This window comes from Brachionichthys hirsutus, chromosome 6, assembly GCF_040956055.1.
Source record: "Brachionichthys hirsutus isolate HB-005 chromosome 6, CSIRO-AGI_Bhir_v1, whole genome shotgun sequence".
NCBI classification, from domain to species: domain Eukaryota; kingdom Metazoa; phylum Chordata; class Actinopteri; order Lophiiformes; family Brachionichthyidae; genus Brachionichthys; species Brachionichthys hirsutus.
Genome location: NC_090902.1, coordinates 16,147,622 through 16,162,282, shown reverse-complemented (window position 1 = coordinate 16,162,282; position 14,661 = coordinate 16,147,622). Strand labels below are relative to the sequence as shown.

At 50.4% G+C, this 14,661-nt stretch overlaps 2 protein-coding genes across 2 annotated transcripts; one reads left to right on the top strand and one right to left on the bottom strand.

Moving 5' to 3' along the window:
- Positions 1 to 267: 267 nt before the first annotated feature.
- Positions 268 to 9,483, top strand: rab33ba (RAB33B, member RAS oncogene family a). The gene is made up of 2 exons (XM_068740043.1): positions 268 to 477; positions 6,459 to 9,483. The coding sequence occupies exons 1-2, from the start codon at positions 268 to 270 to the stop codon at positions 6,957 to 6,959; spliced, it is 711 nt and encodes a 236-aa protein (XP_068596144.1). The 3' UTR covers positions 6,960 to 9,483.
- On the bottom strand, positions 7,731 to 14,654 carry zgc:113425 (uncharacterized protein LOC541425 homolog). Its single transcript, XM_068740127.1, has 7 exons — positions 14,299 to 14,654; positions 13,463 to 13,522; positions 10,035 to 10,166; positions 9,855 to 9,953; positions 9,604 to 9,750; positions 8,641 to 8,695; positions 7,731 to 7,855 (listed from the first exon to the last, which is right to left on the bottom strand). Exons 1-7 carry the CDS (start codon positions 14,449 to 14,451, stop codon positions 7,731 to 7,733), a joined length of 771 nt encoding a protein of 256 aa, XP_068596228.1. The 5' UTR covers positions 14,452 to 14,654.
- Between the last annotated feature and the right edge of the window lie 7 nt (positions 14,655 to 14,661).

The following is a 14,661-nucleotide window of genomic DNA, read 5'->3' as shown; positions in this document are numbered from 1 at the left end:
CGTCACGCGACTTGTCTCGCGAGAAGAGACAGCGATGACGGTCAGTAAACGTCACACGACTTGTCTCGCGAGAAGAGACAGCGATGACGTTGACTTGGCGGCGCTGCTGAATCGCTGCGTCTTTTTACTGGAGCGGTTGCGGTGAAGAAAATGTATCACATATGCCTGAACTTTGACCCTGAACTGTAGCTGGCCTCGGCGACGCCTCCTCGGCCTACAGCGGTTAGCGGTAGCATTAGCTAACCGTCCGGCCTGTGACGCTGCGATATGGCGGAGGGCGGGTCGCGTGATTTCTCCGGCTGTCTTCCGCCACCGAGGACCCGCATCTTCAAAATCATCGTGATCGGGGACTCGGGCGTGGGGAAGACCTGCCTCACCTACCGCTTCTGTGCCGGAAGGTTCCCCGAGAAGACGGAGGCCACCATCGGCGTGGACTTCAGGGAGAGGCTGGTGGAGATCGACGGCGAGAGGATCAAGGTGTGTGCTGGTGTGAAAGGTGGTGCGAGGCGGACTGAGGGTGTTTCCGTGCGTTCTTTGTCGTGCGTGGTTTACAACAAGACCGTCAAATGGAACCAGGAACTACGGCAACTGGTGTAGGACATACATCATCACATTAACCCGAAGGAATCATCCTCTTCCTTAGCTCGTGCCTCTAAAGCAGGGGTCGGGAACCTATGGCTCGAGGGCCATAGGTTCCCGACCCCTGCTCTAAAGTGTACTGGCATCATCAATGCAAACATTCCTGCATGAAATTAACTTAAATATTTAACAGTGATTTAACCAAGTATGTGTCTGTACCGAAATAATGTTGCACGAGAAACGCTGAAAAGCGTAAATCACTCAGGCTGTAACGCATCAACATTACGTTCCAAACTATTAACCCATTTTTTCAGACAGTATTAAACACTGAGATATCGGGCATGAAAACACAACGTATTAAACACCTTAACACATTCATCACCCTTTGTTTGTTTTTAAGAAACAAACAAAACTCAGTTCAGTCTTTATACCGGTACTTAGAATTCGGTCTAGAAATCCGACCTGAGCGCGTCACTGTGAGGAGTCACTGTGGGGAGTCACTGTGAGGAGTCACTGTGAGGAGTCACTGTGGGGAGTCACTGTGGGGAGTCACTGTGGGGAGTCACTGTGGGGAGTCACTGTGGGGAGTCACTGTGGGAGTCACTGTGGGGAGTCACTGTGGGGAGTCACTGTGGGGAGTCACTGTGGGAGTCACTGTGGGGAGTCACTGTGGGAGTCACTGTGGGGAGTCACTGTGGGGAGTCACTGTGGGAGTCACTGTGGGAGTCACTGTGGGAGTCACTGTGGGAGTCACTGTGGGATCACTGTGGGAGTCACTGGGATCACTGTGGGAGTCACTGTGGGGAGTCACTGTGGGAGTCACTGTGGGGAGTCACTGTGGGAGTCACTGTGGGGAGTCACTGTGGGAGTCACTGTGGGGAGTCACTGTGGGAGTCACTGTGGGAGTCACTGTGGGAGTCACTGTGGGAGTCACTGTGGGAGTCACTGTGGGAGTCACTGTGGGATCACTGTGGGAGTCGCTGGGATCACTGTGGGGAGTCACTGTGGGGAGTCACTGTGGGGAGTCACTGTGGGGAGTCACTGTGGGGAGTCACTGTGGGGAGTCACTGTGGGGAGTCACTGTGGGAGTCACTGTGGGAGTCACTGTGGGGAGTCACTGTGGGAGTCACTGTGGGAGTCACTGTGGGATCACTGTGGGAGTCACTGGGATCACTGTGGGAGTCACTGTGGGAGTCACTGTGGGGAGTCACTGTGGGAGTCACTGTGGGGAGTCACTGTGGGAGTCACTGTGGGAGTCACTGTGGGGAGTCACTGTGGGAGTCACTGTGGGAGTCACTGTGGGAGTCACTGTGGGGAGTCACTGTGGGAGTCACTGTGGGATCACTGTGGGAGTCACTGTGGGGAGTCACTGTGGGGAGTCACTGTGGGGAGTCACTGTGGGGAGTCACTGTGGGGAGTCACTGTGGGAGTCACTGTGGGAGTCACTGTGGGAGTCACTGTGGGAGTCACTGTGGGATCACTGTGGGAGTCACTGGGATCACTGTGGGAGTCACTGTGGGGAGTCACTGTGGGAGTCACTGTGGGGAGTCACTGTGGGGAGTCACTGTGGGAGTCACTGTGGGAGTCACTGTGGGGAGTCACTGTGGGGAGTCACTGTGGGGAGTCACTGTGGGAGTCACTGTGGGAGTCACTGTGGGGAGTCACTGTGGGGAGTCACTGTGGGAGTCACTGTGGGAGTCACTGTGGGGAGTCACTGTGGGGAGTCACTGTGGGGAGTCACTGTGGGGAGTCACTGTGGGAGTCACTGTGGGAGTCACTGTGGGAGTCACTGTGGGAGTCACTGTGGGGAGTCACTGTGGGGAGTCACTGTGGGAGTCACTGTGGGAGTCACTGTGGGGAGTCACTGTGGGAGTCACTGTGGGGAGTCACTGTGGGGAGTCACTGTGGGAGTCACTGTGGGGAGTCACTGTGGGGAGTCACTGTGGGAGTCACTGTGGGGAGTCACTGTGGGGAGTCTCTGTGGGATCTCTGTGGGATCTCTGGCATCTCTGTGGACAGCTGGGCTGATGAGCGATCCGGAGCGTTTGGTTGCTCACAGGTGGAACGGTGAGTCGTCGGCTGAGAAGAGCGACGTGATCGTGGTGATGATGGAACAACGGTCGGCGTACCAGATACAGGGTCATCAGGGTCATCAGTCATCAGGGTCATCAGGGTCATCAGGGTCGACGTGTGGAGGTGGAGACGGCTCACTGACCGGAAGGATGTGGCAGCGATGAAGATGATGATGAATATATTTATTAGATAGAGTGTTGGAGTACAAGTACAGTCACACAGTAGCATGTATTACAGTATTTTCACAACCATTAGACACACGTAAAAGTCTTAAATTATCTTCAAAATGTGCCGAACGCCCTATGGTCCGCGCGCCCTATGTTTTGTTGTAAGGCGGACTCGGTCAGGAGCCTCGCGGAGTGATACGTACCGGTGCTGCGCTTCACCATAGTATTATGGTGTGCTGATGGAAATAGAGCAGCGGAGAGAGAATCCAGCATTAATGAATCAATGGAGGAAGAGGAGGAAGCAAGAAGAAGACCTGCAGCAACGCACGGCACGGAAAGAGACTGACGATGAAGAAAGGGAAGCCGGCATGTTTGACGGAGATCTAGCGCAGCTGTTCAGTTCAGAAACAGAGGATGAGGACTTTGATGGGTTTGATTGATGACGATTAAAGATGTGAGTACCAAACTCAGTTTTGCTCCTGCTCTATTTTGCGCAGCTATCATGCCGGCGCCTTTTGATCCGCGCGCCCTTTGTATGTTTAAAATACCGAAAAAGCAGCTGTTAATGAGACTGCGCCGAATCAGCAGGTGCGTCATAAGGTCGTGAAAATACGGTACATTACAAGTACAGTCACACAGTAGCATGTATTACAGTACAAGTACAGTCAAACGTCCTGTCTAAGAGGAGCATTTCTAAAAAGCCCTTGCGGTCTTGTTTCCGTTGAAAGTCCTTCGTACATAAATCATCGACAATTGACAATACAAATGAAAACAAAACCAATATTCAATAACTCAATTGATGCAAAGTAACATTCGAAAAATAAAATGATTTTACACCACCGATGCAAACTAACAATTAATCTAAAATAAATTACACCACTGATGCGAAATGACAATGAATGACGATAGATTACATAAATTACAATAAATTACAAAGACACTTAATATGTGCAACGATTCCTCCTGTAGGTGCCTCCCTCAGAATTAATGAAGTAGGGGCGTGGCTCGGTGGGGTCTGTAGTCTGACGACCTGACCTACGTTTCTGAACAAGTCTCTTCCGTTGGAGTTGTGTAGCGACCTGTTTAGTGCTCTTTGGGGCAGGTGCTGGAAGACTGTTGTCCACGGGGAAGGTTGAGCGTGTGTGTCGAGACATGAGACGTTCTGCCGGTGGTCCTAGCGTGTTGTCACGAGGAATGTTCCTGATGTTCAACAGATTGAGGAAAACGTCTGATCCATCTCTGTGCGACCTTTCCATTAGTTACCCTCGCCGAAGGGGAGGCGAGGGTATTGCAATTGGGTCCGTTTGTCTGTTTGTCTGTCCGCGCGCATAACTCAAAAACTAGTAACCCAATCGACTTTAAATTTTTACACAAGCAAGGTTCTGTCCGTGGCTCGGTCCTCCCCGAGAATGGTGTTAATCCGGATCTGGATCCAGATTCTAGAATTATTTTTACATCTGGAATTGTGCCTGTTCTGTAACATGGGAGTGTCACTTTGAGAGGGAGGGACACAAATGGCATGATGGGAAAAAGTCCAGAAGGAGTCTTGTAGTACGTTCCGGAGCAGCAAGCTAGAGCAGGTTTGATCCGGAAGCCCTGTTTACTGTCTCACAAGATCCAATAGTCTTTTGGAGGCGGGGTCTGCAGTCTCTGATTGTCTTTTTCTAGTTCTTAATTTCTTCAAAACGCATGGCGGTATGGATCTGAAAAGAATCACATAAGTACTCCTTAAAGGTCAATGACCAGGACTAATTTCGGCCAGAATCGGATCACAATCCGGATCTGAGAGCTAATTTTTGTTCTAAAATCTGCATTTTTCAGGAGTCCATCCTGACCTCAATTCTCGAGCTAGAGACTTCAAATCTGGTGTGAACACTCATAGTTCATTCTAGTTTCATATATGTTACAGTTGTAGTTGTATCTTTTCCCGTTCTGGAGCAGCAAGCTAGAGCAGGTTTGGCACCTCTGATCCGGAAGCCCTGTTTACTGTCTCACAAGATCCAATAGTCTATTGGAGGCGGAGTCTGCAATCTCTGATTGGCTCTTGTTTTGTTTTGCGCTGCGGACTGCACGTTCAGCTAGTCCGTTGGATTGTGGGTACTCTAGGCTGCTGTTTTGCAAACTCCCGGAAACGCTGGCTTGTGTACTGTCCACCATTATCTGAGATCAGGGTGTGCGGTGCACCATGAACAGAGAAGTGTCTTTTCAGCTTTTTGATTACAGTAGCTGAGGAGATGTCACGGAGAAGATCTATCTCAAACCATCCTGAGTACGAGTCTACCAGCACCGAATATAGATGTCCATGCCACTCAAAGATGTCGGTAGCAACCGTAGACCATGGTAGAGCAGGTACATGATGTGGTTTTAGTGGTTCCTTCTGTTGGTGTGTGGAGAACTGAAACTGTTTTCGTATGTTCTTTGTTGACTTGTACTCTCGTGCGTGGCTTTACAACAAGACCGTCAATTGGAACCCGGAACTCAAGCATGCGCAGTAGGAACTGCGGCAACTGGTGTAGGACATACATCATAACATTAAACCGAATAATCTACTAAGAGTTTTAGATTTTTTATTATAGTTTAGTTTAGTTTTGAATTAGTTTTCTCTAATTCGGTTAGTTGTAATTAGTTTTTAGAGTGGATTTGTTCGTTTTTATTAGTTTAATTTAGTTTTTGTTTTTCATACTTTGGGTTATTTGTCAGGTGCAGGATAATAAAATAATACAACTCAACAAAAGATAACATATAAAACATTTATTCAGTAATTTTAAACAACCAACTGTAACAGTCCGCAGCGTAGCTGCTAGCGTGCTACAATCTCGGACCAGAGTTTAGCCCAGTGCTTCTCAATTATTTTCTGTCGCGCCCCCCCTAGGAAGAAAAAAACATTTCGCGCCCCCCCCCCCCCGAAAAAAAAACAAAAAAACACTTGTATCCTTATTAACATACAAAGAAATATGAAAAAGAAAGAAATATATACCAACTTACAACAAAGAATAACTTTATTACCATTTTTTTTAGTCTGCAACCGAAAATAAGGAAGTCATGTCTTTCTTCTTCTCCCACTGTGGATTGTTTACAACCGCTCTTCTTCCGCTAATCCTCCCTGCACGCACTCTGACAATCAGGGCGCCACTGCCAACTACTGGAGTGGATGTGCAATTACACTTTACTCTCGTAAAGCAAAAAAACATTTTCTCCGCGGTCACAGGCGCGCCCCCTGACATTGCACCATTTGAGAACCACTGCACCACTGGTTTAGCCACACTTTGTGATTAATACTTCATTTGCCGCTGATGATTTGCTCTCAGCGTGGACGAGCTTTCTGGCTCTTGATATCAGCGAGTCAGTATTTGGGTACTTCAGGCAGCGTTCAGGGTGAGCTGAAGGGGGAGAGCCAGACATGGATCTTCTGGAACTTGTTGTTTTCTCCATCTGGCAGGTCAAGCTCTGAGCAAAAAGAACAAACAAATGTAAAACACAAAGAATAGTACAGTTTAATAATTATAACGCGGGTCACTGGTATAAAGCTGGAGAACACGGGTCACACACGCACCACTTCTTGGTAGAATTCATTCATACTTGGTGTGTGTAATTTGATGTACTACTTCACTGATTAGTTTCCTCTCCATTCGCCCTCAGATCCAGTTGTGGGACACTGCAGGCCAGGAGCGCTTCAGGAAGTCCATGGTGCAGCACTACTACCGCAACGTGCACGCTGTCGTGTTCGTCTATGACGTCACCAATGCTGCTAGCTTCCGCAGCCTCCCCGCCTGGATTGAGGAGTGCAAGCAGCACGCGCTGGGTGCGGAAGTCCCTCGGATACTAGTTGGAAACAAGTGTGACCTCCAAGACTCCATCCAAGTGAGCACAGATGTGGCGCAGCAGTTCACCGACAGCCACTCCATGCCCCTGTTTGAGACATCGGCAAAAAACCCAAACAGTCAGGAGGGTGGGAATTATGGCAGAGGCAATAGTGATCACGTTGAGGCCATTTTTATGACTGTGGCCCACAAGCTGAAATCTCAGAAGCCTCTGGTATTGAGCCAGCCAGCAGAGGGATCAGGCAGTACCGTCAACCTGACCCGGGGGCTCGATGACAGAGGAGACGGGTCCAGGAGCTGGGGCTGCAGCAACTGCTGAGGGAGCATCTGCTCCGGTCGGACCTCGATTGGCTTGGAATCCACCGTAGTTGATGGAAATGTCCCGAACCCGTGTGTTTCTATATCTGTGAGGGTGAATGCATTATAATGGGAGAGATTCAGGTTAGGATCACTCTGAAACATCCCAAACCTGATGAATTTATAAAATATGTTAAATCTGGTTTTTAAATATAGCATTTTGGAACAAGATGAGTAGCGTCAACACAACCCGCCACCCATGCTAGAAGTATTTTTACGGACTAGTCTAGATGTTCAGCTGCCTTCCAGCGGTGTTAGCATTAGCTGCTACTGCTACGCTGCATGAGGTGGCACTTCTGCTGATAACCCCGACATGCTCTGGATCCAAACGACTTCTCTCAGGACTCGCGGTTCAGAGGAGACTCCCCCACACAGAAAACGCATCTGGCACTGCGCCCGTCGTCGTGTGGGTCGCTGATACTTGGTTTTCACACGTTAACTTGCAATCAAGTTGAACAGAAATGTGGATTGTTCTCTTTCGGATCAAACCAGCTAGGTTTTATTTATTAAATACACATGAAACATCTCATACTCTACGTAATAGGAATACCGTTACATGGCATACACAGTCAACAGGTATGAAACGTCGCCAAAGTTAAAATGCACGTGGGGACATCTTTTTGAATAAACGTCCTAAGTCTGTGAGGAAAAACGAATCTCCAGAAAGGTCTCGACGTCCACAGGGAGACTGGTCCATCTGCAACCACCAGCTGGAATCTCTTAGAACGTAGACTCAGAAGGCCCAGGCCCAGTTCAGTCTGCTGTACGGAGGCCGTTTGGAGGGATCATCCTCCTCTTCGGTTCTGCCTTCGTCCCTGAACTGAGCTGGAGCGTTGACAAGTCTGTCCTCGCCGCTTCCTGCACACATCGCTGACACAATGAGACACAGTAAAGCTGGGACGCCATCTTCAGTCGTTCAGCCTTCTGCTGAACGACTGAAGATGGTTTAAAAATGAGAGAGCTCCTCAGGTGTTCCGCCAGCGGCCTCCAGCTCGTCTGTCTCCCACCCCACAGATCCCCTATGGCGATGTGGACACTTCACACTGGACTTCAAGCAGCTTGGATTCTGGCATTTCCACTCTTCCGCCAGACTCTGGGACCCAGATTTCCAAAGGACTCTGGTTTAGGAGTGGCTTGGCACCAAGAATGTGGCTCTTGCAGTCCATTTCCGGGCCATATCCAATAACCAATCCAACAGTACACTGACCACAAGAGCAGAAAGGACCCTTTACCTGGGAGGTGTGTCCACCCACCGAAGACTCTGGACATGGCAACAATTTTAGCATGGTATGGTAAAAGGTTTCAACTTCAAAGAGGAGGATGTACCTGTTTTAGTCCCGCTATTGTTTTATTGTGAAAGGTTAGCCGGGTTTTGGGTTTGTGGATCGTGAAGTTGGAAGACGCTAAATAAAGGCGCTCCAGTTGCTCTACGGCGTGTCGAATAACACGACGGTACCTCAAAGGGATTTGGGGTCTTTGGCCTGACCTGAGCTGCAGTTTGTGTTTGTGGTTATTGATCTAGTGCTATAATGGACTGGTTAGTCCTCATTAGCTGCAGACATGCTTTATGGACATTCCACTGTCCTTCAGCGCGGCTGCGTTTCCCTTTTTATTTGAAGGCACGTTTGAGAATTACCTCTTACCTTGCCAAGTGCAAACCATCTCAGTGTCTTCCTCGTTCGGAGGAATTAGCATTTCCTGTCACACAAAAGAATTAGCATTACAGTTCAAACAATGCTGCTCTTTTTTACATTTTATTTCTGTCAGTTGCTTCCTTATCAATATATATATATATATATATACTAGGGGTGTAACGGTACGCTAAAATGTCGTTTCTGTTCGTTTAATTTTTCCCGTCAAAAAAAGCAGACAATAGAATGTATAAATAAATCAAAGTGACCCATTTGGGTGATATTTCAAAATTCAAACTAAACAGCGAACACTAAGCAGCAACAAATGTAATGACTACTACAACTACTAGTACCACTGCTATTGCTACTACTACAACTACTTCTACTAGTACTAACTATTAACATTTTCTGCAGAAAGCACAGATCTGGTTGCCATGACAACATCTCCAACTGCGGAGAAACCCGCTAGCTGGAACACAGCGCTAATGCTTTGCTAGTTTTGCTATGTGTGCACGCCTGCGAGTAGAATATTTGTTCTTCTGCACTCCAAGCGGCTCTTTCCTCGACCTGCACGCCTTAACATTATTAACAGGAAAACGTTTACTGTACGTACTATATATTTTTATTTCTCCAACAAATGTTTAGTTCTGAAAAGGTTTTGATCTTTGGTTTCATTCTATAATACTGAAACAATCTATTTAGATTAATGCCTGACTGTTAAACGTGTATAAAGTGTGTGGTGAGGGGTTTTACAGCATTAAAACATTTATGTACACGTATAATAACTAAAATAAATAAAGATGACTACAATGGCAGCTAACGTTAGAGCCAACAAAGGTGGCCGCTGCTGGCCAGGAGAGAAGCCTTTTGTCAATCTCTGTTGACCGGACTCGCTGGAAGTTCCGAGGTACGTTTGCCATCATGTCACGTGACAAAGATCAACAGGAACCAGGAAGTAGGACACAACAAACCTACCAACCCAGTCCGGGCGTCGTAGCAGCGACAGCACGGAAGAGTCCGGCAGCCCAGGTAGGCGATGAGGCAGGACAGCGCCAGGCTGAAGGGGCAGACCAGCAGCATGGCGGCGTTGCTGCCCTTCACCAGCCGGTGCAGCACGAAGGTCTGAGCAGGAGAGGACCGGATTCAGCCAGGCACGCGTCCACGGTGGACCAGGACAAGAGACCACAGGCCCGTGGCCAGACACGCGTCCACGGTGGACAAGAGACCACAGGCCCGTGGCCAGACACGCGTCCACGGTGGACCAGGACAAGAGACCACAGGCCTGTGGCCAGACACACGTCCACGGTGGACAAGAGACCACAGGCCTGTGGCCAGACACGCGTCCACGGTGGACCAGGACACAAGGTGTTTTCTGTGTGTGTGTGTGTGTGTGCGCGTGCAGTTACCACGCGAGGACTGTTGTGGTGGTGGAAGACCTCTTCATTGTCTTCTCCATAGGTGAGCGTGACACAGGAGTACCCGGATGTCAGCACTGCAGCTGCACAAGAGAGTCCCGCGACCCCCACCATCAGACTCACCTACAGAGACAGGAAGACAATCCACAGCTGATCTGTCAGGGTTATCAATCAGTGCAGTCCTGCTGAAGTAGATCAACAAGTAGTATTAAGAGATTTACTCCTCTTAGAGTCTAGAACTAACCTCCAGACCTGAATGGTTTGGTGCTCCATTCAAGATTTAAGATACTTTAATGTCATTATGCGAACATAATAAAATCGTGAGAAGGCCCACATCATAACATAATCAAATCAAAAACTAAAGTCTCTCTCTTAAAGAAACAATATATATACACACAAAGAGAGTATATATACACAAAGAGAGTATATATACACAGAGAGAGTGAGAATCACAGGCAGTAGTGCAGAATGGCAGCAGCAGCAGGGCCGGCATAAAGCGTCCCAGATCACTACAAGGGAACGACTGCTTTCACAGCTCGGGGGAAGAAGCTGTTCCTGAGCCTCGCTGTGCTGCTTCTGATTGTCCTGAACCGCTTCCCTGATGGGGGCGGGACAAACAGTCTGTGGCCCGGGTGGGTGGGGTCTGTGGGCGGGACAAACAGTCTGTGGCCCGGGTGGGTGGGGTCTGTGGCGATGCGTCTGGCCCTCCTCTGGACTCTGGAGGTGTAAACTGAGTCCAAGTCAGGCAGACGGTGACCCACAATCCCCTGAGCTGTCCTCACCACCCGGGATAGGTCCTTCCTGTCCTGCGCCGTGCAGCTGCCGTACCACACGGTCGCACTGAGACACAGGATGCTCTCTATCGTGGCCCGGTAGAAGTCTTCAAGCAGCACAGAGGAGAGTCCAGCCCGCTTCAGCTTCCTGAGGAAGAAGAGCCGTTGCTGGGCCTTCTTCACCAGGTGTCTGGTGTTGAGTGTCCAGGAGAGGTCAGAGGAGATGTGGATGCCCAGGAATTTAATGTTCTCCACACGCTCCACTGCTTCCCCTCGTATGCACAGGGGGGCGTGTTCAGTCCTCCTGGACCTCCTGTAGTCCACTATGACCTCCTTGGTCTTGCTGGTGTTCAGAACAAGGCTGTTGCTCGAGCACCACAGCATCAGGTTCTGGACCTCCTCTCTGTAGTGGGTCTCATCGTTGTTGGAGATGTGACCCACCACGGTGGTGTCGTCAGCAAACTTCACAACCATGTTTGTGGAGTGGATGCAGAGCAGGGCTGAGAACGCAACCCTGGGGGGTCCCAGTGTTCAGGATCAGAGGGGAGGATGTGGTGTCTCCTATCCTCACCACCTGGGGCCGGTTGCTGAGGAAGTCCCTGACCCAGGAGCAGAGCGGTGGAGACAGTCCCAGGCTGTGGAGCTTCAGAGCCAGCATGTCCGGCGGGACGGTGTTAAAAGCTGAACTGAAGTCCACAAACAGCATCCTGACGTAGGTGTTAGGCTGCTCCAGGTGAGTCAGGGCCGAGTGCAGTGTCAGCGAGACGGCGTCCTCCGTGAAGCGGTTCCCCCTGTAGGCGAACTGCAGGCTGTCCAAGCCAGCAGGGACGGCGTCCTTGATGTGTTTAAGGAGGATCCTCTCGAAGCACTTCATCTCCACCGGAGTCAGAGCAACAGGGCGGTAGTCGTTGAGGCAGGAGATGGATGATTTATTGGGTACCGGCACAATGATGGAGGACTTAAGGCAGGCAGGGACGGTGGACAGCTGCAGGGACAGGTTGAAGATGTCCAGGAGAACCCCTGCCAGTTGGTCAGCACACGACTTCAGTGTCCGGCCTGACACGCCGTCTGGTCCCGCAGCCTTGTTGGTGTTGATCCTCCTCAGGCTGAGGAGACCTGGTGCAGCTGCAGGACGAGCGGCTGATGCTGCACCTCAGGCTGGGGCAGATCCACAGACCTTCTGCTGCTCGGAGAGTCGAAGCGTGAGAAGAATCTGTTCAGGGTGTCAGGCAGGGTGGAGTCGTGGCTGGCGTGCTGCTCCCTGCGTTTGTAGTCCGTCACAGCCCTGATGCCTTTCCACATGTCACGTGGGTTCTTGTTCTCAAAGTGCTCCTCAATGCGCTGCTTGTATCTGTGCTTTGCCTGCTTGATGCCTCTTTTTAGTTCACTTCGTGCCCTGCTATAGGCCAGCCGGTCTCCTGCTCTGTAGGCTGCATCCCGGGCCCTCAGCAGAAGCCGCACCGTGCTGTCCACCCACGGTTTCTGGTTCAGGAAAACCGTGATCGTCTTTGTGGGAAGGACAGCATCAGTGCAGAAGTGAACATAGGAAAGCACAGATGACGTGTACTCCTCAAAATCTGCATCCTCTTTGAATACCTCCCAGTCCGTGTGCTCAAAACAGTCCTGCAGGACTGAGGAAGCCTCCTCAGTCCAGACCTGCACGGTCCTGGAGGTGGGTTTAGTCCTGCAGATCAGCGGTTGAGTCAATGCGTCAGGTTTCAATGAAAGGTCTGCAGTAACCCAAAGATGCTTCTTGAAGGGGGACTCCTCGTCCTTACATGTTAGTCCTCTCTATTGGTGTATAAATACGTATACGAGTACAGCTGGAAGTACAGATTAATCAGAATGAACGTCTCTGATTTAGAAGTAACTTTCAGGTATCATAAAAGGAGTATCAGACTGATCCGAGGGAGCTGCTTCTCTGAGCTCAGGGGTCACCAACGCGGTGCCAGCGGACGCCAAGGCGCCCGCAAGGACCTTGTGAGTCGCCCAAGAGCCCTTCTAAAAATAGCTGACCAGGGAGCTGCGTCTAAAGTTTTTGTTTCCATCCATCAATCTATTTTCTTGCCGATGAGACGATCGTCTCTTCCACACCTGCTTCATCCGCTCTGCGGGTCACGGGAGTTACTGGAGCCAATCCCAGTGGAGTACGGGTGAGAGGCGGGGTCACGGAGGTTACTGGAGCCAATCCCAGTGGACTACGGGTGAGAGGCGGGGTCACGGGAGTTACTGGAGCCAATATTCCGGGTAAGGGCGTGCGAGATCTACGTCTGCGGAGGCGAACGAGTCCTCCAGCATGCTTTCCTGTCCTCCGGCGTCTCTTGGACCAGCAGAAACTGAAAGAATCTGGAAATCGATCTTTCGGAGTCGCTGACCTGAAGTTCAGTAGCTCTTCACGGGCGTAAGACAACGCAGACGCAGACGCAGACGCAGACGCAGACGCAGACGCAGACGCAGACGCACCAGAGCGACAGCAGGAGGCGCCATCTCGGTTGGAAAAAAAGCTGATTCTGAAAGTGTGGAAACTGGAATGTGTGTCTGGGATCTGCGCTCCAGTGAAACAGAACGACCGGTTCTACCGACGGAGGAGATCCAGGAGTCTGATCCCAGATCAGGCACCAACATCCTCCGTCAGGCCAAACCTACCAGCGTGGAGTTCCTCCTGTGGGAGGCCATCAGCGCCAGAACACCTGGGGAGGCCATGACCTGCAGAGACATGGGAGGGTCTATGATCGAGAGGTTGGCGGTTCGATTCCCAGCACGTGTCCACTGTGTCCTTAGGCAAGTAACTTCACCCACGCTGCCTGTGTGAATGTCGGCGGGGGTCAGGAGGGCTGGTGGAACAGCCTCGCTCCTCTGAGTGAATGAATGTGGAGCGTCTTTGAGCGCTTTATAAGATCAATGCGGTATTATTATTACCACACGGGCCTGGAACACAAGCCCACTTCATTCATTCAGGGCGTGGCTCTCATTATTTACGAAGGAGACTAAAATGTTTGAGTCACAAACCTTTGCGTTGTCGGTCTCACACGGAGAGCACAGACCTCCCCCAAGCAGCTCGCCCCCCCTAACCGGATCTACAGCGTCCACACGGTGATCTGGATCAGCACCAGAAGGTTCTAGATTGTTCTCGGTGTCTTTATACACCAACATGAAAAGTTAAAGTGAATCAGAGTCGAGTTTTATTTTTAACGGATTCTTGAATCCATAAATGGTTTAATGTTTAAATGTAATATTTGTTCCTGACCTCATTCTGGATCAGAACCAGAGACGGGCTTCATGGTGGTTCACATCGGACCCCTTTATGGCTGATTTTTGTGAAGTACATATTTTACGTTTCTTTAAAGCCTCCACTCGAAGTAAATGTAAAAATCCAAATCTTTTTTTGCAGTATCCGGATCGCTCTTGGTATTTAATGGGATCTAAATGAGATCTTTAGCAACTCCCCGGCGGAGGTAACGAGGGATCGGAACCAGCCTCACCAGCGCTCCCCACAGCGGCGTTCTGGTGCTGCTCAGTGCGGTGTCCTTCCGGAAAGCCGCGTCCATGAAACCGCACACCACGCAAACCCCCGCACAGGCAAACTGCAGGATGCCGGAGGCGAGCAGAGTCCTCCGGTGCCGGTACCGGTCCATGTCCACGCATGAACAGGGCCCGCGGGAGTCCGATCAGAGGGAGCGTGGAAACCTTCGTTCTGTTGGCATCTTCCGGTGCTACAGTCCAGTAGTTTATCCATTAACCCGGCGCCGCTGCAGCTGGAGGAAATGGGGGGACCTTTGCCCGAGGTTTGGACTCGCAGGCCAGCGACACGTCCCGAGGAGCGATGATGTCACAGGATACACGCT